Genomic DNA, 27229 nt, shown 5'->3' on the forward strand with positions numbered 1-27229 from the left:
GAAAACCAATATATAAATCAGATAGAAGGTAGAAAAGTCAAACAGAGTTTCTCCACATTAAGCAGGGTTAGAATCCCTCTCACTTTCCTCCCCTCAGGGACTGTCCTGAGGTAACAACGTAGAATGTATTATTTTAGTTCTATATGGCAATGCATTTATTTGTCAGCATTTAATAGTTTTTGAAGCACTGTCATTTTTGTCACATAATTTATTGCTTATGAAAATTCAATGAACTAACAAGCACACTAGGCATTAGCAGTATTATCATTTCATTGCAGACCACTTGCTTCAGGTCACCTAGCTTATCAATGGTATAGATCTGGAATCCAAAGCCAGGTCTTCAGAGTTCTTATATTGATACACTATAAAATCTTTCATTTGTCAGATCATTACACTCCTGGTTCAGGTTGGATATATTGAAGAATTTGGACGACTTACCGGAGGACAATAGCAAATATCATTAAAGTAAAATTAAAAGTAAATAAATCTTTTTTATATGTTTGACCTATGTAAAAACAACATTTTTAATATGAATTTTAACTTATAGTTGGTATAAGCAATGATCAAATAAAACCCTCTCTACTTCGCCCAACTAGGTCAATCCCTACAAAGTTTAGATAGATAGATATGTGACAAAGCTTTCTCCTCTGAATAACATAGAAGTGTGTTTTCTAAATATGACTTTCCAACAGAATTAATCAGACAATGTTTTAAAAATGCAAATTCTGGCCCCCTCAATTGAAAATATAAACCAATAGGTTTAGATTGGAGCCATTTTTCAGATGTGGGGTTATGTTTGTAAAACACATAAAATCACAGAGTAGACTCAACTTCCCCAGTTACTGCAAGAGAATGAGCTAGAAGTTTTGGGAGAGAGCCTTTCAGGCCACAACAGCATCATTTATTCAATTATAGCATTAAATTTATCCCAGTCACCCGAAAGATCGGTGCATATCCAATTATGCCTAATTTATACCCTGGGATGTGCTGGTTCTGGCTCAATGTAAAATCCTGGTAGAATCGCAATTTAACAAGCTTGACAGGACATCAAAATTGCTATGTTGTTTCCAAACCTCATTAAATGGAAGCCTACACTTTCCTATAATGTTCAGAGGGAATATACACTATTATTATTTTTCTATTTGTTTATGTATAGCAAATGTTCAGCAAATACTTTATTGGAAAACAATACCCAGTTTGAGGGAGTTGCTTTGAAAACAAGGCATTTACCACTGAAAGCAGTGGGTGCCCAAGAGAGTAAAGTCTTCATTGTCCTTTGTGGTTACAGCATTTAACGGAATGTAATATATTCTTTATGAATGTGACATGATTCAAAACATCATGGAAGCAGCCTGGGCAGGCTGCAGTGAACCGACAGCCGGCTGGCTGAGACACGCTTGGATTCAGAACCTTCCTTACATGTCTTCTGTGTGAAGAGTCTCGGATCATGGCGCCCTCTTATTTTTCCCTCGGGTGCCGTGACTTCTCCATCTCTTTTGCTGTCACCTGTCGTTTCTCCTGGCCTCTATTTGTGGGCAACCCTGCTCCCCGGCCCCCAGTGCCCTCCTCTTCTGACTCTACTTGTTTTTCCTTGAGGGGTTGGCATCAGCCTCTCAACTTCTGCTACTCAAATCAACATGGCAGGTCCAGTCCCCAGATACTCAAGAAATTTCTACCTGAACATACGCCTGTCACCTCACCCCCACAAAAACTTATCGTGCCCATGCCTACTGACCTGTTTTTCTCCTTGACGATTCCCCCGCTTCTGCGAATGGCATTGTGATTCTTCCCTATGCCCAGGGCTCAAGTTGAAGCCATGTTTGAAGCAGTACAATGAGGCACCAAAGACAGCAAATTGGGAGGCACTCGGGGCACAGTTCGAATCCCTGCTCTGCTACTCAAAAGCTGTAGATACACCTCAAATCTCTAAACCCATCTCCTCAACCACAAAATGGGAAAAATAAGGTCTTTTCCACAAAGTTATTGTGGAGAGGGGCACCTGGGTGGCTCAGTCGGCTAAGTGTTCGACTCTTGATTTCAGCTCAGGTCATGATCTCAGGGTCATGAGATCGAGCCCCACGTCAGGCCACACTCAGCTCGGAGTCTGCTGGAGATTCTCTCCCTGTGCCCCTCCCCCCACTCATGTTTTCTCTCTCTCTCCCTCAAATAAATAAATCTTAAAAAAAAAAGATATTGCGATGATATGACCACTGACATGTGCCTGGACTAAGTGTCCTCTCCCTCTCTTCTTTGACTTTCTCTTTGTTCTCAGTCCGCAAGCCCTTCCTGTGAATGCCGTCTCCCTTCCTTTCTGTTCTACTCCTGGAACCAACAGACTCTGGAACCTCATAAAGTATGGACTCCATACGAGCCTCCTGGGAGTTTCTCTGTCTTCACTCTACTGACATATGTGTGCCTGCTGTATTTGGGTTGAAATCCTCAGCATGGGACTTGGCTCTGCCCCCTATCAACCACTGGGAATGCAAAGTTCTCTATAAGGCTCAGTTGCTGCATGCACAAAGTGGGCACAAACTCAGAGGGTTGGTGGTGAGGATTAAGTGAAATAGTGCTTCTCAAGAGTCTGGCATAGTGTGGGGCATATATTAATACTCTAGAATTGTGAGACACAGTCTCTTTGTCACTTGTGATTAACCCTACATGCTGTTACCAGACTACAGGTTGTAAACTTCAATTTTATCCTTTCATTTTCCCGTTCAAGGAACTCTGAGGCTTTCCCCCATGGGACTGCACCTCCAACCAAAATAGCTTTAGGAGAAAGTATGAACTACGCCATTTGGCATTCCGGTTCTCCGTAATACAGGATCCTCCTGCCACATCTTTCTAATTGATTGGGATTCTCTTCTCCCGTTTGATCGGAATAATGAGGCCCTTCTAGAAGAAAGCCCTTCAAACAGCATTTGGGACTTGTCTATGGCATGAGTCAGAGAATGAAAGAAGGGGAGCTAGCGTTGGAAGAGAACTTTCGCTGAGGCTTTCCAGATGAGAGGGGCCTCATGAGGAAGAGGCAAATGACAATGTCTGCAGTACCAGGGAGAGACAGCTGAGCAGTCTCCAAGGCCGAGGACGTGCTAAAGAACACAGAAACCCAGAGGCGTTTCAAAGGGCACAATCTCCGAGAAAACACTGCAATACTGTCACCTCGTGAGGAACTGAGAAAGAGTCCAAACAGAAGGAATGTGACGGAGGAGCAGAGCTTCCTCTCGAGCCCCCGTAGGTCAGGGACACGAAGAGCCTGCCTGCTCTTGCTTCTAGTGACCACAAGTAGCCCGGAGCAAGGCAGGGCTCTTATCACCATTTGCTTATAGGCTGGGAGTGTTTTCTGCAAACGAAACCCTTTTCTAAACTGGTTAAATTGTTAAATTGGGCCAGTGGAGCTGGACTGACTCATAGAGCTTTCTTCTCCCAGGGCTGAGGGAGAACTCAATGCCAGGCAAAGCGTGATACAGCATTTCCCACAAGTAACTCAATCTTCTTGTACCTGAGCGCTCCGACACCAGGGTGACCTCGGCCCCAAAGCATATGGAATGACATCCGGCGACACAACCCGCTCTCCTCCCTGTCCCTCAGCTGACCAGACTCAGCTCCATCCCATTACATTGCGCCTGCTTTTCCTTCTGCCGAAAGGCTCTCAGACACAGTGAGGTAATGAGAAACCAGACAAATCCAGATCTATCCAGAAAATAGATAGGTCTGGACACCAATTGCACCTGTTCCACTTACTACCTCTGAGACTTTGAATGATTAATATAAGATCTCTTTGCCTCAGTTTCCTTATCTGTAAAATTAGGCTCTCTACCTCAACGATGTGTTGTAAGGATAAGTGGAATAATGAATATAAATTGCCTGGCAGGGTACACAGCATATAGTAGGGGAACAATTAAGGATCCCTCCATCCCTTGAATACGTGTGAATGGTTTTATGTCTTGACAACGACCACATATGCCTGGGGATCCAAGTCCAGTCTCACCTCACTGAGAGGTCTTTACTTAGCTTTCCTTCCCCAGTCCCCATTCACCATTCTGAAGTCCTTCTCACCTTAACGGCTGTTCCGCTAACTTGCGTAGATCCACTGCCACTGTTACTCATCATTCAGACACCGATGTGCTGTTTGGTCAGTTAGACTTTCTGAAGGGGAAGGTTAGTGTCAACCAAAACCTTCTGTCATCACTTCTATTTCCTACTGTAGCTCGCATTGTTATATATGTTCAATATATTTGCGTGAGTTACAGAGTGAATGGGCAAATCTCAGTGCAGGGACAAAGGTCAGCGGCAACCTAGCTTTTTAAGACAATTACAATCCAGTAGGTGTTGAGCTTCCAAATTTTAGAAGCACCTCAATGGTGGCTAGCATGGACGGAGAGTGGAGTAAAGCTATCGGAGACAAGGAGTAAGATGAAGAGAAAGGCAATATTGCATGAGTTATAAGAGGTCAGGTGGGAGATCGAGTGGGCTGCAGGGAGCTCTCACCCAGAGTTGCACAGATCAGGCAACTGACCGCCCTGCCAGCTCCAAGCAGTCCTAATCTCTCCCACTCATGTTAGACAATTCAAGAACACTGATAAAGCAAAGATTTCCTTTGATATGCTGCCACATTCTCACTTGAGAGGAAAACTTCATTTTCCTCTGTTTTCTATTTGTGTTATGTTCTCTATATGGTGGAGGAGACAGCTAGCTATCCACCAACGTTATTCCCTTTCACTCCCCCCCTAATATCTGTGGCTGGGTATGTGGTCTAACCCCCCTTTGCTATAATGGGTGGATGTTTGGCTAAGTTTTCACCAAAAGATTGGGAGTGGAAAGATGTGTGCTATCTCCAACTGGGGACCCTTGAGATAGCAAGTGGGCTTCTTCCATATTTTCTCCTTTCCTTTAAGGCTGCTTGGAACTTGGATATAGCCGTCACCCAGCCTTGACCATGCAGATTCTAAGACTCTAAGATTTAAAGAATTATAGAGCCATGATATGGGAAGCACCCCAGCCCTGAATGACTGTGGTATGACTCTCGTATGAGAGTCTTGGTTCGTTGGTCTATGCCAGGTGGTCTCTGGTTAGAGCTTAGCTGTTGCAACCCAACTGCAGCATATATAAAATATATAAAATATTATACATTATATAATATTAGATACAATTATGTAATATATATCACATGTAAATATTATCTATTATATAACATGTGCTATAACATACAATATGATATACAATATATATATAATAGGTACATATATAATGTACCTATAATTATATTTCTATACCTAATGTATAGAAATATACATTTTGGAGTGCATTTTAAATACAAACATGATAGTGTACAATATATTGCAACTAGCTTTTTTTTCCTACTAAATAATATGTTTTGGAGATTTTTTCCAAGTCAGATGTGTGTGTGTGTTTGATACAGGTGACAGACAGACAGAATGGTTCCACTTCATTTTTTTACTGGTCATATGTACTTCATAGTATCAGACGCACATAGTTTATTTAATCCCCCGATGACCTTATTAATTAGTTTTGTGACTGTTTTTACTTTTCACTGTTATTAATATTACTGACATGAACACCCTAGTACATGCCTTTTTATTCACACATATAGGTATTTCTTTAGTATAAATATCTAGAAATGGAATTACTGACTTGAATACTATCAACATTTATGAATATAATGTATATTTCCAAATTGTCCTCCAACAAGTCTAAGCCAATTTATATTTCCATAGCATATGAGAGTGCCTCATTCTCTAGAACACTTTCAATATGAGGAATCTTTACTTTTGCCCAGCTTACGGGGGAAAATAGAAAAGTATACTGGAGAAAGAACCCGAAAAATCTAGAGCTGCAATTTCATGTGATAAATTCCCCAGTGCCTCGACGATCACACTTCGTGAAACTGAGTCACTTGGACTATTCTGATGATCACAACAGATTGCTGTCTTTCTCCCAGACCTGCCAGGTTCGTGACGAGTTAGGCACTTCACCAAGCTCTTGTACTCAGGATTCCAGTCCGCCCACACATGCCTGCTTACCATAACGACCTTCATTATGAGGATGAGTCATAATGCACCAGTGAGTTTGTCCTTACATGTTAATAATGTAAATAAATTCTGTTGAGGAGACTAAGCTGCATTGTCCTAGTAGCTGAAGCCTCTCTAGTGGGGGAGGGGGGGTGAGCACAGAGGGAGAGGGAGAAGCAGACCCCTGCTGAGCAGGGAGCCCGAATCGGGGCTCAATCCCAGGACCCGGGATCATGACCCCAGTCAAAGGCAGACGCTTAACCGACTGAGCCACCCAGGTGCCCAAGGCAATCCGTTCTGGCCTTTGCATTTCCCTATGGTTTTCCCAGCACAAGCAGGAGGAATAAAGCTTTTCCATTTCCGTTCCCCAACCGCCCAAATTATTTTTTAGGAAAGTTGATAATTTCCATTATTAATCGGTCTGGGCTAAACATTCACCAAGACATGCTATAGAAACAAAACCGTATTGATGAACGATAGACGGAAAAGTATCTTTGGAATTCGAGCAGACCTGAGATAGGGAATGATCGTACAGAGGGAAAGGCCTGATTGGTGTGATGTAAAGGGAAGAAGAACATGGGTTGACATGGGATCAAGTCCTAAATGGTCCCAGTTTACGTGTGATTTTGCACAAAATCCTGAATTGTGCTAAGTCTCTGTTTTCCTGTCTTTTAAAGGTGGCATATCTACTGAGCGCCTGCCATGTGCCAGTTTCCACTGTAGGTGCTCGGCATATGGAAGAAAGCAAAACGAGGTTCTTGTCCTCAAGGAATTTATATTCTGGGGGTGAAGGAGGGGGAGAGACAGATACCAAGTGATTAGAAGCACTGATGTCTACATTGATTCAGGAAACAGTCACTGAGCTCATACTTTGTGCCCAAGACCCTTCCAGGACTAGTTTTAAGAATCCTGCCTTCCAGGATTGTTTGAAGAATTACATGTAATACCCAGACAATGGCTGGTACGGTTGACAGTGCATAGATATGCTCAGGAAATGGCAGCCATGATGTTGCTGATGATTTTCTTTCATTTGTCTTTTCTCCTTTCAAGAAATATTTTGTTTATCCATTTTTTTAAAAAAATTCTTGAATGTGTGTATGTATTTATTGCTGCTCTTTTTACAGGCTAGCATTTTGTCTTAATTCTCGTTTTAAAAGTTATTTCTTCGGGATGCCTGGGTGGCTCAGTCATTAAGCATCTGCATTCAGCTCAGGTCATGATCCCAGGGTGCTGGGATCAAGCCCCACATGGGGGGGGGTTCCCTGCTCAGCGGGGAGCCTGCTTCTCCCTCTTCCTCTGCCCCTTCCCCCTGCTTGTGCTCTCTCTCAAATACATAAAAAAATCTTTAAAATAAAAAAAATAAAATAAAAGTTATATCTTCTTTGGAGTGGTGAGCAGAACCACAGTTATAACTTCACCTGTAACTGCGTACAGACCTCTGGGAATCCCTTTGGAAGAAGGAATAGTCAGACTCCTTCTGTGACCTGCAGCAGGGCCTTTAAGCAAAGCGTATTCTTTATTGTCCCATGACAGTTTGATGGGTGGTCCTCCCAGGGCCTGCTCTTTAAGCAAGTAACAATCCAGTAGGGAGAAATGGAAGATGGAGGCGAATGAAACCAGGCAAAAGGACAGAGATGGGGAGACTAAGAATATAGGTGGCCTCGTGGAATCAGAAAGGAAGACTCAGAGATGGCGTGTTCCACCCTCTTACCCACTACCACCACCTCCGTTTTCCTAGTCAAGTCTGATAAGAAGTTTCCCTGACCTCCCCCAATGCTCAGTCTGAATTGTCCAGCTCCCAGGAGGCTTCCAGAGCACATACTCTGGAACTTTCCATGCTCCAGGGCACACAGATATTCTTCCCAGTACTTATCGCACCGGATGATAGTTGCCTGATACTCATTTCTGACTCCACCTCACACCACCCCCACCCATCAAACTCTCACTGACGTGAAGTCTTCACTGCTGGATTCTCTATGCCAAAGACAGTACCCAGGACATATCAGGCTTCAATACATTTGTTTGATGAATGAATTAGGCAGAGACAGAGAGAAAGTAGAAAAGTCAACAAGTCAAAGGCCTAGAGGGAAGGCCCAGGTACAAAATGAATCCCCACAAACAGTGAAAAGCAACACAGACCTTCAAATAGTGACTCTTTTTCAACAGTGCGGATATATAGAAAAGCCTAAGAGAAATTTGGAAAAAGGCAGGGCCACAGAGAAGACCTCCAGAGTGGGATGACCTCTCCCATCAGAGGAGGTGAAACTGGGCTCTTGCCTTCCAAAATCCACTTGTCTTTTCACCTAGTCTATGTTCAGCCATTTAAATGGACCTACTGTCTAAATGGCAATGAGCTAGGTTCACATCATGCCCTACCTATTGAGCCTTTTTTAGTTACATGGAGTCAGACTTGATATTTGGGGCCAAAGATCTAGAGATCTTCTGTGGGTCTAGGCTTCTTCATTATCTAATATATACAGTAAAATATTCAAATAGAATATCTCAACTAAGAATAGTCTTTTTTTTTCTCTTTTCAGCACCATTTGTAACTACCTGCAAATTTAAATGATAAAGAAAAACTGATGGCATCATCTTTACTATCTTATTAAGACATACTTCTATTAGTGAGGATTCACTAGAGTGCCAAGAATAGGTACACTGAAAACTTCTATAGCATATTAATGCGTTAAGCATCACACCACACTTAGCTCCTGATATAATTTTGAGTTTCCTCAAAAAAAAAACAGTTCTTCTGAATCCCTTTTATAAAAAAAAAAAAACCACCTTGAAAAAGCTTTCAGATACTCAAAGACGTGAATCTTGCTCCATTCCCTTGTGTATATCTGATTTAAAGGTTAATAAGTAATTAGGAAGAACACTCATCCAAAAATTACCAATTAATATACCATCATTTTCATTAAAAATGCTATTAATTATATTGTTGTACAAATGTCCTGGACTGGCTAATAAAAAGTTACCTAAAGCAATTCTAAATCTTTTGGGAAGAAAAAGAAATTAATCAAAATCAATCACTTTTGAAAATTACGATTTGGGTTTGAGACGTCAAACAAAAGAAGGTGTTAAAATCAAAAAACAATCAGAGACCAGCCTTGAAAATTTCCTGAGCAGACAAAACCAGGTTAGTCATCCAAACAAAGTTTAATTTATCTTATTTTGCAAGGTTAACTTGACTTGGATCACTTCTTGCTTATGTCCCTGAACGTCATAAGCAAAATGTGAACTGGTTCCCAAGGCTGATGGGAGGTAACCAGTGATGAGTTCTCTATGATGCAAGAAAATTCTAGTATTGTAATGAGTCACTGTGAAGAATAAACTGCTTTCTCACAATAGAAGCTACTTTATGCAACGCACCCCTGCAACGCACACCTGAGCCTCACTGTTTTGGTCTGAGTGCTCCTGGTTTGCAAACTGTCTTTTTGGTTGTGTGTACCATAAACTTACCTAATTACTACTTCAGCAATTTGCTAGTTTTACTTCTGTTTTTTATGAACTTTCGACAAGGGGAAATGCATGTCTCCATTACTTAGTGTGGATAGAATCTGACATTGACAGCGTTGCATGGTTTATTTTATGTACCTAGACATTATCACTAAGAAAACCTACCTGGGTGGGGGAATGGGATAGACCGGTGATGGGTAGTAAGGAGGGCACGTATTGCATGGTGCACTGGGTGTTATACACAACTAATGAATCATCGAGCCTTACATCGGAAACCGGGGATGTACTGTATGGTGACTAACATAATATAATAAAAAATCATTAAAAAAAAAAAACCTACCTAATAAGAGATCTTGGCAGATGTTTAATGTGGAAGTTTGACAGTTCTTTGGCTCTTATAACGTAAAGCAGCCCTTTATAAATGAGTTCAAACTTTGAAACTATCCACATATATTTTGTCAGTTTCTAGGAGACTGTGCTTGGAAAGTTATGATTAAAGTCTCTTGTATATTTTGTTCTATACCTTAAGTGCTGGTGTTAGCCATTTAGTAGAAATCCACAGAATTGCGAAGTTGGAGAGTTCAGGATTCAAGTTGTACCATCACTCTAAGGACTCCACTAGGTTTCATTTTACTCAACAGTTCTACGGATCTCCAAATTATTCTGTTCTCACTCTCTTGTCCTGTTGCCTCCTGTACGGACCAAACATCTGTTTCTACAGTGTGCATTTGGGCTAGGCTAGGCAGCTGGCCAGTGTTTGGTAAGGATTAGAACTGTGTAAAGTTGCGGCTCAGCACCATTTTGATACGTAACAAACTATACCAGGTATACTTATCATCAATGAAATGAACCAAGTGTGGTGTTAGGAACTATACAATCAACCCAGACACAAACTAATGGTTTTCCATTGCATCATAGATATTTACAGGTTGCTAGGCAACCAAATATTCCACCACTGACACCAGGGAAAATTTCTCTTGCTAAGCTTGGATTGGTCATTCAAGTAATTAGTTCTGCATGAGACTGCCTCTCAATGTCCCTGGCGTAGAACTTTTTAAAGGACACAATACAAATCCCAAGCTTGCATTATTTGCACGGCTCCTGAGATGGGAACTCTCACCCTCCAGGCATGTTCATCTATTTCTTACTCATGTTGAACTGTCTTCACTCTTTCCATAGAACCAGTCTACCTCTTCTTCATCATTCCCACTCTGAATATGTGGAGAGGGCTATCATGTTTTCTCTTAACCTTTCTTTCTTCAGAGTAAACATACCCAGCTCATTTACTTATTTGTTCCCATTGCTCCCATTGTCCTGTTTGCTTTCCCCTCCCAGTGGCACCAGGGGCAATAACTGGGATGGGATGCTGTTGTTTTATAGTTTACAGTTATGGTTAATCACTTGGAGGCTGTTGTGTTGTTGGATATTTCCATTAAAATAGACATAGGAATAAGAAGTCAAAGGGTATGGGACAGGGGCCCGATCTTTCTAATCCTGACTTGGACAATGCCACCTGTGAGAAACCATACTTTTGTGCCTTTATGGGAACCTTGGAAGACAAATGGAAACTTTCAGGGATGCTTACTAGGTTTATGCAGCGTGAGAACAAACAGCTTCAGGGTGTGATGAAATCATTTGGAGTAATATTTTCTAAATTTGGCCATGCATATGAATCACTGGAGAGCTTCTAAAAATACAGATTCCTGGTATCTATACTCAGACTTACTGAGTAGATGCCTTCAGAAGTCCCCAGGGAAAAACGCGTGGAAACCACAGATACGGGCTATCCAGCACGAAGGTCAGCCATTCCTTTGAGCTGACCTCTACCTAGCCCGGAAAGCTCTTTTCCATGACATGTTTTGGCCGCCTTTTGCAGCCCATGCTTTTCTCTTCTAAAAAAGGCTCTTTCAAATAATTACTACCAAATAGTTTAGTATTGAGTTGTTGATTCTGCATGGTTCTTAGTCTCCCCAGTTATTTTATAAAACCCATCAGAGCCGGAGCTACGTCTTACACATCCATGTCTCTCGAGGAATATGGCACAAGACTGGACAGCCACGTATTGGTTGGTGAAAGGTTTGGGGGGCAGTGGAAGAAGAAGTTCAGAGACAAAAGGAAGAGAGAGGCAGGAGGACAGCTAGAACAGTTTAAGGTGAAGGAGCTTAAAGAAGCCTTTCTTTTGAAAGACGTTTCTTCTGCACTGCACTTGTGGCCTGCTACCAGACATAAGTGCTAGAGTTCATGGGGGATGTTGGTCTCCCCCCGCCTCCACATCGAACCTGATCTTTGGAGACCCCAGGCAGTCACCCACAAGACAATATTATATAAACATGGCCAGGAGGCCTAGGATTTCCTGCGTTTCTAGCCCACTTGGAACACCAGAAGTAGATATTGTAGGCCCCTGATAAAGTTCCAAAATAAGCATGAAGGGGTCCCTTGGACAGTTACGTAGGCTTGTTAAAAAATACCAAAGACACGTTGAGATTTTTAAATTAATTCAATCTGGATGATGCAAAGACTCTCCAATGATCTTGGGGCCTGGCCTCCTCCTGCAACTCCTTCTCCAGGCAGGGTAGCCTTCTCACCAGGCAAATGGGAACATGTCATCCTCTCAAGCAAATCTTAGGACTCAGAGCATAGGACTCAGACTCCTGCATGGTTTCTCTCTTAGCCACTCTCGCAGGCCCCTCTCCCCCTGACGGGTTCATCAAGCTCTAGTCACCCTGCCTTCTGTTTCCAGAAAGAGGAACTTACTTCTATCTCCTGGCTTCAGGGCTCCCTCTCCCCTGTGGCCTGGCAAAGCTCTTCTCTCTCCACCTGGCTGCCTCCTCCTAATCCTTCGGGTCTCTGATCAGAAAGCAGCTCCTTGAAGAACCCAGCCCAGGCCACCTTGCCTGTTGAAATTCTTCCCTGATCACATTGGGTTCTATCCAAGTTTATTTCCTGCTCAGCACTTCTCATGGCTTGAACATAACTAAATTTTTTTTGGGGGGGGAGGGCCTTTTGTTTTCTGTCACTCTCACTGGAACAAACACCCCGTGAGGTCCAAAAACTGTGCCGAATTTCTAACAAGCTGTACTGCCAGGGCCTGGCCCAATGCCTGTCACCGTGCGGGCACTCAGGATTTCCTGAATGCACAGCAATCTGGAGAAGTTGTGATTCTTTGCTTAGTTTGTTTACTTTCCTCTTGTTTCCTCTACTCAACTGCGAGCTCCCCGGGAACACAGTGCCGTGTTCTGTTTAGGCACCAAACTCAGTGCTCTTAGCCCACAGGGGCCGCCCTGTGACGGCTCTAGAATAAATAAATGAACAAAGATATTGAAGTTCTCGAGGAAATGAAACTTCTTTCTCTGCGGCTTTATGTACCACCCAGAACATCTGGATCTACTAGAATTCTTCATTAAGAGTTCTGCTATCCCAGTATTTTCCCGCGATCACCGTGCCCGTTAACAACCGAGTGCCCGACGGGAGCAGGAGAGAAGCGATATGAATTAAATTTCTCAAATGAGGCCGCTGATGATTAATTTTACATCCCAAGCATCTGGGCCAGTGCCTCGTTTCATGGCAAGTGTGGAAATAATATCTTTGGTGCCATTATTAATGACTTTACAGAGGGCTGGGAGCGCTTGAAACATTCTTCTGAATGAGATTTGAGATGTGGACCAGACAGGTATTTTTTAAAAGCCTAGCTCTACTGTATTCTACTTTTCAACAAACACACTTTTATACAAAGATGGATCACGAACGTACCTTGGTATCCATATCCCTTGTTCAGTCGAAAACTAAAAGTGATAATTTTTTAAGAATATAAAATGTCACTTATTAAAATGACAGTAGACTAACTGAAAAATACACATGCCTCAAGTTGAAACCAGTCATTTTGTTTTGCTTTAATTGGTTTAAAACCTCTGAGTCACTTTCCCTTCCTCCTTCTGCAGACAATATCTCATCCTTCCAAGGGGCTCACCACCCATTATCCATACCATTAGCACCGCCTCAGTCATAAGAAAATGGTCTCATCAGACATCTCCCCAAGATGCCAGTGGGTCGGGCAGGATGGCCAGGTATGGCCAATTACAAATAAATATGGCAACATCCACTCCCCGAATCCCAAAGGTGGGTGCTGGGGGGGCTTTATTCTTCTTGGTCATGACAGTGCTGAGAAAGGGTAATAGAGACTAGACTATAATCTTTGAGCCAAAGGAAATGGAACCCAACCAAGTGGAAAGACTATGCTACTTAGTATTAGCAGGTCAGTTCATGAGGAAATCGTAAGCCAGGTGTAGTCTATCATTGGGGAGGCCCCCCCCAGAGGAGTCCTGGTCTCCCCAGCCCCAGGGGCGAGTCCCCCGCTGTGGTTTAGACCTTAGCACTGGATGCCTGCTGCCTCTGGATCCTTGGGAACTTGGTCCCGGACACTCAAACAGATAAGTTCTAGGTCTGTTCCAGGTTTCAAAATCTCTGGTCAGGCTCATTCACCACCCCCCTCCAGCCACCCCCACCCCCACGAGCATTTGCTTATTCGATGGATCAAGCTGTCCCCCTTTGCTAACACAAAGAGGCCTGAGGAAATTCTGGGTTCCTCTCAGGTAACATGTGGACTTACCAGTGACTTTCTAATGACAAAGCCTTTGCTGTGCATGACTCAAATGAGTGAGTCTGATGGTGATGAGGGTATGGACGGGTAGGTCCCTACCTTTGAATTTTATGGAGTAGTAATCATTCCTAAGAAGAATGGGAAACTGACAGAGTTGCTCACTTTTTCTTCTGCCGAGTAAGGGTATTAAGGGAAAAATAACAATAAAACTCATCTATTAAGAAAACCTCTTTAGAAAAAAAAAAGGAATATTATGATAATCAAAAAAAAAAAAAAGAAACAATCCCTGAATAAAAAAATAAGCTTTGCACTGAAGAATTTCCCTTCACGAAAAAATGTGTTTTATACAGTTTTCGTTGTTCAAGATGAATAAATTCTAGAGTGGTGCAGGACAACGGCCTGTCTGCAGACAACAACACTGTGTCGTGCCTTTAAACATTTGTTAAGAGGGTGATCTTGTGTTACACGTTCTTGCAACAATAAAAATGAAACAAAACTAAAACAAAAGTATTTCAGTGTCCTTATTTTATAGCAGAGTAGTGGAAATGTTGCCCAGTTCCAGCCTAAGTCTCCAACCAGGCTTTTGGGAATGCTGAGTGGCCCACAGTGGCCCAACGAGCCAATCCAGGAATTTCAATAGCTCGGAGCTGCCACTTGCGAGCAAGTCTCCATGTGACCTGTCTATCAGGGCAGCCAGAAACATGAGCATGACCCAGAAACACCTTTCGGGTTGTAAAGCAAAGAGCTTATTTGTACAAAGCCTTTGGCTTTGAGGTTTTATCTGTCTGTAGATTGACGGAAAATATTAAGCAGTAGGTAGCCAGGAAAGTGATTTGAATTTTGTCAGAGCAGTGGTATTTAAAAGTGTAAGACTTAAGGATACATGTATGCACTTGCAAATATGATGGGGCACCCCACGAGCGCTGGGTACAGGGACAGAGCCATGGGATCCCCCCGCCTTACAGCCGCACCTTGTCATGGTGGAGATGGAGATAGGTCACGTTCCTTAAGGATAATTTCTGAGCTGGCTTTTGTGGTGGAGGTGTGCTGTTTGAGCCAAGCCCAGACCGAAGTCAAGACCTGAGGCTTGCAGCTATGCGGGGGAAGAGCATTCCAAGTAGAGAGAGCAGCCAGTGCAGAGGGCCCTGAGGGACAAAGAGGCCAGTGTGATAGGAGCTCAGAGGTGAGGGGGTGCGTGGCTGACTTACGGGGCCAGAGTGCAACAGGGAGCCAGAGCACAGGGGGCCTGAAGGGCCGTGATGTCAGAGATGGAACGGACAGCTACTGGAAGATTTGGGAAAGATAGTGACATGACCTACAGGTCACTCTGCTCAAGGAGGGAGTGGCGAAAGCCAGAACTATTATACAGGCTGTTACAGAAGTCCATAGGAGACATGGGTTTGGGCCAGGGAGCTCGTGACAGGAGTGCTGGAAAGCGCTTGGATTTAGAACATCTGCTGAAGGCAGACAAAGCAGGGCTTAGTGATGGACTGGATATGGTGGTAATGGGAAGAGAGGACTGAAGCTGGGTTTCAAGATGTTTTATTTGATCAGATAAATAAACCACCACCTGAGAATAGGGACAATGGGAACAGTAGGTCAAAGGGGAAACCAAAAACTTATTAGTAGACACACTGAATGGGAGAGGTCACTTAAATATCCAGGTAAAAATTTGGGGGGGGGGCAAGTGAATACATGAGACTAGAGCGTAGGGGAGAAATCAGGGCCAGAGAGAGAAATTAAGAAATGTTCAGCATACAAAGCACGTGTATTGCCATTGGGTTGGATGAGGTCATCTAGGGAGTCCAGTTCTCTGCAATATGGGCCAGAAGGTACAAAGGCTCTGAGGCAAGATCACGCTTGGTGAGTTACAAGGGCAAGGTGGTCACTGTGGATGTGACGAAACACAGAGCTGTTCAAAGACCAAGACTGGAATGATGTCAGCATTCAGAGGTCAGAAGGAGGAGGACTCAGGAAGGAAGACAGAGCAGGACCGGCCAGTGAGGTAAGGGGAAACCGGAGAGTGATTCACCAACACGATGTGCATAAAGTCACCCAGAGCAGGTGATAAATTTGGTCTGCCCTCCGTGATCGCTACCGATGGAAGAAGGGGTGTACGCTGTTCTATTCCCAGGGCTCAGCAGCCCCTGTCCTGGGATCAATACTTGTTTATTGGTTTTGAACAGAGGTTAAACATGGCAGCCTACAGACGGAATCCAGCCTGTAGCTGTGTTTTGTTTGAACTTCAGGGTTTAAAAATATTTTAACTGGTTGCCAAGGTTTACAAATTGGGAAACTTCACACCAAAAGAATGCATCTCTGATTCTTTAAAAAAAAAAAAAAAAAACAGGATTTGGGGAGCCTGGATGGCTCAGTTCGTTGAGCATCTGCCTTTGGCTCAGGTCATGATCTCAGGGTCCTGGGATCGAGCCCCGTATCAGGATCCCTGTTCAGTGGGGAGCCTGCTTTTCCCTCTCCCTCTGCCCCCCTTTCCTGCTTATGCTCTCTCTCTCTCAAATAAATAAATAAAATCTTAAAAAAAAAATCCCCAGGATTCTCAGAAGGCAGACCACAGCTGCGTGTGGCTGAGAGGCAGCTGCCATCTTCAGTGGGATCATGTGTTTTTGGTTTTTTTGGATTTTCCCCCCTCTGCAGCCTGCACTGGTCCCTGGGTTTCCCCAGAAATGAGTGTGGGAAAAAAAAAAAAAAGAAATGAGTGTGGAGTGTCTCACTCCTATTTCCTGCTGAGTCCTGCAGATCTTTCGCACCTCTTGTTTAGTTAAAGAGGGAATGAATGAATGAACGAATGAATGAGCAAATGAATGAATGACAATGGATCAATGGGGCTCAGAGAGGTGAACTGTACGATGACGCACAGGAAAGCCAGGGCTCAGATACGGACTCCCAGGCCAGGGCTTTGACTTTAAATCTTTGCTTCCTACTTCGCCATTGTATCAAACACATCCTAAAATAAAGCCAAAAGGCTGAAGGAAAGGAGGAGGGGTCCTGATAAAATGCTGTTTCCATTCTGAGGAAAAAAAAAAGAATTAAACAAATCACAGTAAATGTGTCTTTCTCCTTAAGCTTTGGTGAAAAATGGTTTCATAAGAAACTGCTACATAGACTAACAAAAGTTAGCATCGCTGCCCAAGGCAAAGTGAATAATAAACAAATGTAATTATTAAAGCATGTAATTAAGGTTAAAAGTGATATTTTACTCCATTTGGTTTTTGGAGAAAGTAAGTTTCGCCAATTTTCTCTGTGAATTATTTTTACCTATTTTTACGTGTTTTTAAACTCAGATTATTGTAATCATAGAATGTCAACTGATCATCTCTCTTCCTTCTACTTGTTAGCAAAGACTGGAGTTTTTCAAGCCTCTCCTCTCTTGCCAATTCCGATGATGGCGCATGGCTATCCAGGGCAGCGCGTAGAGACGGATTCTGAAACCAGTCTGGGCTCATGAATTAGACTACAGTGTTTGATTTCTGATGTTTTCTAGGTTTAGATATTATTCTTATGGTTGAACTATGTCCGCCCCCCAAAAGATGAATTGAAGGATTAACCCCTGTCCCCAGAAGGTGACTTGATATTGAAGTAGGGTCGTTGCAGATATCACTAGTTAAGATGAGGTCCTACCAGAAAAGATGCGCCGTAACCTAATGTAACTGGTATCCTTATAAGAAGGGGAAATTTAGATACAGACTCAGAGGAAAGACCATGGGAAGAGACACACAGGAAGACAGACAACTGAAGCTGGAGGCAGAGATCAGAGGTACGTTGCCACGAGCCGGATAACACACTGAGAGACCAGAAACTGGAAGAAGCAAGGAAGCGGCCTCCCACAGAAGCATCAGGGGGAGCATGATCCCGCCCACGCTTGATCGGACTTGCAGCCCCCAGAACTGACAGATGATACATTTCTGTTGTGTTAAGCTGCCCCATCTTTGGTAATTTGTTATGACAGCCCTAGGAAATGAAAACAGAGATTATTTTGTCTAACTCTTCATTTTAGACAGGTTAGAATGTAGGTTTCTTGATGGTAGATGCTGTGTTCCCAGGAAGGTGGCATCACTCATATGTGCTCTCTCTCAGTAGGACACCGAGTCGGGTGCCACCTTGCTTGAGAATCCTCATGCCTTTGCTCACTAAAGGCACTGAAATGGATTCCTCTTGCACTTCACAGGAGCAATGGCCCGCCTCTCGTCCCAGAAGCTAGAGGTAAACTCTTCCTCAGCATAGAAATATCTTGAGATTCTCAGGAAGAATCTGGTGCTAATCTTGGCCCTAGGAAAATCTGAGAAATTACCAAGAAGTATCTTTAATGACCCTCTGGTCTACTTGTGGCCACTTTCATGTGTGATACTTCTCTGTAGATGAGAGTTTCTTCACTTGCTATCCATAGAGACTTTCTAGAGGCCAACATGAAGCCCTTGAGATCTTGAGATTTGTAGCAATAGTCTGTATCTAGGGGAAAATTCTATAGTTTTTATTAATTTTTAAAGATGTTATACTTCCCTACAATCAGAACAAGAAGGAAAAAGAAAGACTAAGGGTCCTCAGCATGGTGGTCAGTATCAAGCTAAGGTTTTGTGCCTGGGGAACACAGCATGGGGATGGAGTGGGCTGATGACTTGGGGCAGAGACAGGATGAAGAGTTTGGATTTAGGTATGTGGAACAACAGGCAAGTATGGACCATGCATATGGGGTGTTGGGTGGGCATTTGGAGCCAGAGAGTTGGCAAGGAAAGGGCACACACCCAGAATGGCGATGGATGGGCACAGAGGCAGGAACTTAATGCTGAGTTGCAGATACCCTTTCAGAACTGATCACTGACCTGACCTAGGAAGGGCCAACACCGAGTCTTGGCGAGTATCCACATAGGGGAGCGAGGTGAGGAAGAGGTGCCATTAGAGGTGAAACAGGAAGGAAGGTTGCAGTGGTAGAAGAACTAGGAGCGTACCATGGTGGTGGGGCAGTGGGTGGGGGAAGAGCACGAGAGAATTCCAAAGGAGGGGCTGACCAGGCTTGCAGAACGAAACAGAGACATTAAAGACAATGAAGAATGGCCATGCAGAGAAGTTTGGGGTCTGAAGTTCACTGAGGACCATCCATAAGTCCCTTTTGAAAAGTTATGGGGACTCCTTTGTTAATTTATGCACTCTCTGAATGGTTATTCTCGCCTTCCTGCTACATGCAAGATGCAATCCTAGGTGCTTGGACAGAGATGAGTAAGACTCAATCCTACCTTTAGGAAGCTTACAGGCTTATACAGGGACACATACCTGGAGGGATAAACTGTTATATGGAGGTCTGAATAATGCCATAAGGGGCAAGTGGCTGATTTTCCCTGGATGGCAGAAGTCAGATGACAGAGAAATGGACCTCTTATGCAGGAAGCAGAATTGGTGGGTCCAAGAATCCTTAAAGTAGAGCCTGTCCTGTACTTTATCATAACATCCGAAATCAGAATCACACGGGTGCACACACACACCAGCACCTTGGACCAACGCCACTTTTGCTACTGAGACCTAGTACGTGGTAGTGTAATGTTTGTAAACAAATACAAGCAAAAATAAATACATGTGCCTTGCTTTCTCTCTTTTTCAAATACTTAATTTTTTAGTACCTAAATTGGTTTATTCCTGGGGGCTTCTATTTTAGAATGTTTCTGACACTTCAATATGCTAACCTTGTTAAACATGAATATTATTAAGATATTAGGAGACATGGAATTCATTAGACCAATGATATATTCTGTAAAAGGAGTTAGGAGGAGGGAAGGGACGGTGGCAGCTTTGAAGTTACACTTACCTCCGAGTAGGTCCCTTCCCCCCCATTTATAAGTTACATGTGAGTCACTTCCAGTTTTGAACCTGTATCCACAGCTACAATGGTTGGCTGAATAATATTTACCTTACAGACTTGTTGGAAGGAACTGATAATGCATGAAAAATGCCTGGCAGATAGTGGGGTCTCTATGACTACAGAGATTTCTCTTGGTAAGGGAATCATTGTCCGAGATTATATTTTCAAATCAGGCCAGAACTAAATATATAATTTTAAAAATACTCGAGCAATTTCTGCAAAGAATTTCCCTCTATTTGAAAGCAAATCAAGAACATGAAGTTAAGGTCAAGGCCAATAACATACATTTTTTAGTATGTTTTTAGGAACTGTCTAAAATGGTCACCTACCTATCATTTTCAATTTTCACCCATACATACAAAGACTAAAATTTTATTTGCCATCAGCCAACTTATAGCCAGCATCCTGTAAATAAGTGAGCAGGATCTACTTTTTTTACATTTTTGAAACGTAACACCAAAGAGAGAGTACTAAAAAGTAGTTTCTGTGTCATCTGTAGCTTCAGAGAAAGTGAAATAATTTACTTGTCAATTTTCCAATGTTGTATTACACTTCTAGAGTCATACTCGTGTCTCCAATTCCCGCACGGAGCTCCCTCATTTTGAAATCTACTGAGATTTTGAGAATAGGGCCAAAGCACATGGCTGCGTAGGTTGTGCACTGCACAACTCCAGGGCTGCTGGTCACATAGACTATGTTGAGAAATGCACCCCTACTGTACAGCCATATGCGGCACCCTATCTTGAATACTTTCCTGATGAACACGCTCTACCATTCAACAAATACTTACTGAGTGTCTAATGTGTATGAGATACTGTTCTAGGCTCTGGGGATGCGACAGTGGTCAAAAAAACACAATCCTCATCCATATGGAGGATTCTACATTCTACACCTACATTCTAGCAGAACGGGGGTGGGCAGATAATGAACAAAAACTAAGTATGGATATGGTTTACCAGAAGGCGACAATTGTCAGGGAGAAGAGTAAAGGAAGATGATGAGGAGAAGTCATCACAGCAATGGGGAAGTAACTCTTTGAAATAAGGTTGGCAGAAAGGCTTCACCATTGGCATTTTTCATCAGAATCGTGAAGTGAATGAGGGACAACAGAGGCAAGAATGTTCGAGGCAGAGCAAAGACCAAGTGAAACACCGTGAGGTAGAAACCTAGTTGGTACATCCGGGGGACAGCAATGAGGAGGGGTGGGGGACAGGGGTAGGACTGTAATCAGGTGATTGGGGGTGAGAAGCAGATCTCGTAGGGCCTAAACAGCTTTCCTAAGGACTGGTCTTCACTCAGGTGAGGTCCGAAGCCACTCGAAGGCCTTGAATGGGGGAGTGACATCACCTCATTCAGAATCACGCTGTCTTTGAAGGAATTTCTGTTATGTAAAGTCTAAACAATTTCCCCAAATACTCTAGGAGTGCTTTTTGTTTCCGTTTTGTCAAAACTAGCAACATGATTTAAAAAAGTATTTCCTTTTTCAAATTCAGTCTGAATTAACATGTCGAAGCAAATATATTAAATACTTCATCAAGCGGTAAATGCCAAAACCTTTCGTTTCAATAAGCATTACAGCTAATTCATTTATTCCTTTCTGGATGTTTCAATTTGCAAAACAAGCCAGATTAGTTCCTCTCTCGGTTACGGGGAAAAGAACCTAAAAAGAAAAATCTCAAACATCTCGACTTTGAGGGAGACTGTTTCATAGATTATAAAGGCACAGAGATGGGGTTGGTCAAGGCTGCAGGGAAGTTAGTTGCTCACGAAGCAATTTGCATTTTGTCAAGTTAACCTAGCTTGTAAAACACAATGTTCCAGAATGTTCTGGCCTTCCGGAAAAAATGTAAGCAAATCCACTGTTTAAAAAAACATCACAAATGCCATGCATGCTCAGTGGTTTCACTTAAACTGCAACAGGTAACAGTTGTGAATAAAGTACAGTTTTCATCATAAGAACTTTGCTCTATTTTCTGAAACATCTTTTATAAAAGTATTTATATATGTGCAATTCTCTTTCCAAAGACCTTTTGCAAATCTCTTTTCTAACCACCCACAAATTTGTTTAGTAAGTGTTTACGGACATTTACTCATGGATGCAAATAATTCATAATAAAAAACAAAACAAAAAAAGGAATAGCTCAGGCATACAGTAGCCCCGTCTCTATACTGATATGCCAACTCAGATTCCTCTTACCTATTTTTATGCATAAAAATATTCCACAGTGTTTGAGAAAATACCTTGTAACAAACAATAACAACAGAAACAATGCCTGCCTCAAACTTGATTTCTTGTAATGTCATGACTAATTTGCATCACTGAGTTATTATCACTCACACCGTAGCTTCTAAAGAGTTTGGACACATGAAGAGCAGGACGCTTTATGGGTTGGCCACGTCTTGCCTATAAAGCCAGTCGTCGAAATCAATGTCTATTGCACGATACTTTATTATGAAGGGAAAATAACTACCACGACCAGTCCCTACCATGTCTTGCCCTATTCTAGGCGTCTGGCATATCTTAGGCTGGTTAGTCTTTTTAGTAATCTTATGAAATTAGAATTATTATATAAACTTTAAATAAAAGGAAACTGAAATCAAGGAGGTAAAATAATTTGTCTTAAATGATAGCTCGCCTCTAACCAGCCAGAGTTCATTCAAAGACCTTGCACTTCTGTCCTAGGCTGATTCCACTGAGCGACACGGTCTTATTGCTCAACATCATTAGCCATCAGGGAAATTCAAATCAAAACGACATTGAGATACCACCTTACAGCAGTTAGAATGGCAAAAAACTAACAAGCAGGAAATAACAAATGTTGGCGAGGATGTGGAGAAAGGGGAACCCTCTTACACTGTTGGTGGGAATGCAAGCTGGTACAGCCACTTTGGAAAACATTGTGGAGGTTCCTCAAAAAGTTGAAAATAGAGCTACCCTATGATCTAGCAATTGCACTACTGGGTATTTACCCCAAAGATACAAATGTAGTGGAAAGAAGGGGCACACATACCCCAATGTTCATAGCAGCAATGTCCACAATTAGCCAAGCTATGGAAGGAGCCGAGATGCCCTTCAACCGATGAATGGATAAAGAAGACGTGGTCCATATATACAATGGAATATTACTCGGCCATCAGAAGAGATGAATACCCACCATTTGCATCAACATGGATGGAAGTGGAGGGGATTATGCTAAGTGAAGTAAGTCAAGCAGAGAAAGACAATTATCATATGGTTTCACTCATACGTGGAACATAAGGAATAGCATGGAGGACATTAGGAGAAGGAAAGGAAAAATGAAGGGGGGGGGGAATCAGAGGGGGGACAAACCATGAGTGACTATGGACTCCGGGAAACAAACTGAGGGTTTTAGAGGGGAGGGGGGGTGGGAGGATGGGCTAGTCCGGTGATGGGTATTAAGGAGGGCATGTGTTTCGATGAGCACTGGGTTATTATACGCAAACAATGGATCATGGAACACTACATCAAAAACTAATGATTTTTAGTACTATATGGTGAATAACATATCATAATAAATAAATAAAATATTAAATGAAGATTAAACAGCCTAAGTATGTTTGTCACAATTTTTCTTTTTAGCTACCACTCTTGAGTGCCTTTTTAATTTACCTGTCCTTATTGTAAGAACTGATAATTCTTACCTCCACCTTGCAAGGTGAATAGACCAGCACAGCGCTGAGCACTGTGCATGCTTAAGCCAATTTCACTGGTGAATATCCTCCTTTTACCCATGAGACAAAAGCTAAGAAGTGATAAGTGACCCACCCAAAGTGGGGAAGTAGTTGGGTCTTATTCTTGGGTTTGTCTTATTCTTCCGGGCTAGGGCTCCTTTCACATTCTTTACATTTTGACAACTTTAAAAATAAATGACATCACACTCAAACTGAATAATCTGAAAATTTACAATTCTCAAAGGGAACCAATAACTTAAGGCAATATGGAACTATGCTTCAGCACTTGAAAATGATTATACTAGACACATCTGAAAATGATCTTTAAAGCTCCACAATCTCATAGCTTGGTTCATGTTTTTATGTTAAACATAACCATTCTGGATCCTTTCTCCATGGGATGGAATTCCCAAACAATTGTGAATTCCTGGTGAATCCACAGTGAGGTAATAAATTGTAAGGATCTGGGAGTTGTTGTTTTCTTGATATTCAAGAAATACTTAACCTTGATACATTGGGCGTATCTCCCTCATATTTCCTTAACTAGTTTAAAGAATTAAAAGTTTTGGGGCACCTGGGTGGCTCAGTGGTTAAGCGTCTGCCTTCAGCTCAGGGCGTGATCCCAGGGTCCTGGGATCGAGCCCCACTTTGGGCTCCCTGCTCCGCTGGGAGCCTGCTTCTTCCTCTCCCACTCCCCCTGCTTGTGTTCCCTCTCTCGCTGGCTGTCTCTCTGTCAAATAAATAAATAAAATCTTATTTTATTTTTTATATATTTATATATATATTTATATATATAAAATATATATTATATATATTTTTTTATATATATTTTTATATATAAAAATATATATTTTTTTATAACAGCAGTTATTGAGATAAATAGCATACCTAATTTTTCTGTCTCTGTCAAATAGATAAATAAAATCTTAAAAAAAAAGAATTAAAAGTTTTAAGAAACTTCCTAAAATGTTGGTTTCATAGTAAATAGGCAATCAGAGAAGGCTCGGATTACTAAAACGAAGGAAGTGGGATGACCTGAAAAACGAATTTCTCTTCTCTGACCTGTTTCCATATCTTGAAGTTCTTATGATCTAGTTTTTAATCTACACTGCTTTTTATAGTGAATGCTTCCACTGGTGACAATCATAGAAGCAAATACATAGTTTACTCGTTTGACTAAAAGCAAAATAAATATAATATAAAAATGTGCTTATACTGTTATACTTTATATAATTGTAATTTATCCATCTATTTTTGTGTAGACAAAATAATTCATACTTTTAAAGTCTAATCTAATAAACTTTTTATGAGAAAAAGGAATAAAATAGAGGTAGTTATTGAGATAAATAGCATACCTAATTTTTCAAATTTTAACCCTTAAAAGACTTCTCTTGGGCTTTAAATACATCCTTCTGCTTTTAGTGTATAGACAAATTTTCCCTTTTAAATATACTTAAATATATGAAGTCTTATATTTCAGTTTTGACTTACAAATATCATAAGATGTAACTTTTTAGTTTAGATAAAAATCATCCCCCAAAACAAACCCAACCCTTCTATATCCAAGAATAGGCTAACATCACTATTTTGTAAACTCACAGCACTAAGATTTCCCAAAAGCATAGATCAACTTTTTTTTTTTTACTCTTCAGTAAGCGTATTATATGAAGTTTTGAAGATATGTAAACGTTAAGCTTTTTTTAATCCACGTATCTTACCTCCATTGGAAACAATATCATGATGACGTTAGGACTTTCTTAGACAATCTGGGATTCATAGAATCCATATTTTAGGGCAAAATAAACCTCAAAGAATTATGGGCTGAGTCACTTGTACTTCCTTCAATTAGATTTTCATTCTACGGATCCACACAGAGGTCTATTTCTCCCTTAAGGCACGTGTCCCTTTCTGTCTAGTTTTATAGTTATTTGCTGACGTGCTGTATTTTCCCTCCCAGACAGTGAGCTCAAGGATGCCATCTTGAATCACATTCATTTCTTCTGTGATGGGTTAACTTACACACAGTGGGTTCTCAGGAGTATTGAGTGTGTACTCAATAATTTCTGTTAGCCACGACAAATTGCCAGAGAGAATGAAAAACCTATTAAAAAGTATTTTAGGAAGGCCCTGGTCAAGAATACAAGCCACAAGAGTAGAAAATTCTTCGAGAGGAGCAGCCGACTAACTGGCACATAAAGTGACACATTCAATTTCTTCACCTTTATATAACCTCCAGAAGATCAAACGTTAATAAAATATTTATCTTCAGTTGTCACAAGCCAGACTTTGATTTAAAACTCTTGGGTACATGAATGTCATGCCAGACCCAAAATACACCATCATGTATTTTTAATTTAAACATGGATCTGTGAAAAATTTATGTATGCCTGATATAAAGAAAACCGTGGGTGAAAAATCTCCCAACAGTCACCACAAACAAGAAAACAGAACCCAGAAACAACTGTGGGACTCCTGTACGAGTACCACGGAAAACATGGCCGTCGGAAAATCCAGCGTGCCATCGACGTGCCACGGGAAACGCATGCCCTTACCTTGAGGGAGTCGAAGCAGGCGATGACTCTTCCGTTCTCCACCTGGCAGCTCTTGGGGGGGTGAGCAAATTTGCACTCCTCGTCGGAGCGGGAGCAGGTGCCCCTCTGGAACTGCCTGCAGACCTCTAACGTCAGCCATTTTGTGTCTCTGACCGGCGCCACGTTCAAGGCCATGGTGCTCAAGCGCCGGGGATTCTCTTCGCTTCCGTCAGGTGATGAAATCAATCCCGGTCCCAGTAATTCTGAAACTACTGCTGTGAAAAACCCCACATGTGCGTCCAAAGGTAAAGTGACGGATTGCTCAGTGAAGTCCGATCCAGGCAGCGGTGCGGGGAGAATTTCTCGGCAGGCCGTCACTCATCAATCAATATGCCCCACTTGAAGACTGCGGGCCGCGGCAGAAGCACGCTCAGTGTCATCTCTGGCTGTAAACGTCCGAGTCTCTTGACCGATCTGCAGACACAACTGTTTTTAATAAAGTGACTTCAATATCATGGCACTCCTTGGGAGAATATTCAGTTCTGACGCTCACGGCTATTGACCGTGCTGGAAAATAAGCCACGTAGACGCTCAGATCTCGGCAGGATTTCTCCTTCCTTCCACCTTCCTAAATTCTGAAATCGAGCAGTTGGCAAAGCCAGACAATTGAGGTATCTTCATCCACCGTAAGGTCAGGGTAACGCGTATTTGAAGGAAGAACGATTTGAACACCGCAAGAGCTCGGGCTGCAGTTCCCAGCGAAAGTGACTTCACACAGGCACTTTTAAATCCTGAACCTGTAGAACACAAAGAAAACATCAGCTTACACCCAAACTCGGTGGAATCAACACTTTGACAAACTGTTTCGGCTCTTATCTAGAATTTGCAAAAGTGCGGTTTTGAGCTTTGAGCTTAGAGGCTAGTGAGGAAAGTTATGCATTAGAGAGAGAGAGAGAAAAAACACAACTGCGACCGTATTGCAGAAATGATCTAGGCAGCAGTCCAAAAGTTAGGAATGACTCAAACACATGCGTGTGGCAGACACAATAAT

At 42.2% G+C, this 27229-nt stretch overlaps 1 protein-coding gene across 6 annotated transcripts in view; it reads right to left on the reverse strand.

Moving 5' to 3' along the window:
• Nucleotides 1-27229, reverse strand: part of MBNL2 (muscleblind like splicing regulator 2) — a 154981-nt gene that overhangs the window by 80904 nt on the left and 46848 nt on the right. For all 6 annotated transcript variants that reach the window (XM_026493497.4, XM_026493498.4, XM_048215637.2 and 3 more), the window contains exon 2: nucleotides 26200-26975. In XM_026493497.4, the coding sequence (XP_026349282.1) occupies nucleotides 26200-26373 (174 nt within the window). In that variant the 5' untranslated portion in view covers nucleotides 26374-26975. The remainder of the gene's footprint in view (nucleotides 1-26199; nucleotides 26976-27229) is intronic.

Source organism: Ursus arctos, unplaced genomic scaffold (assembly GCF_023065955.2).
Source record: "Ursus arctos isolate Adak ecotype North America unplaced genomic scaffold, UrsArc2.0 scaffold_10, whole genome shotgun sequence".
Taxonomy (NCBI): domain Eukaryota; kingdom Metazoa; phylum Chordata; class Mammalia; order Carnivora; family Ursidae; genus Ursus; species Ursus arctos.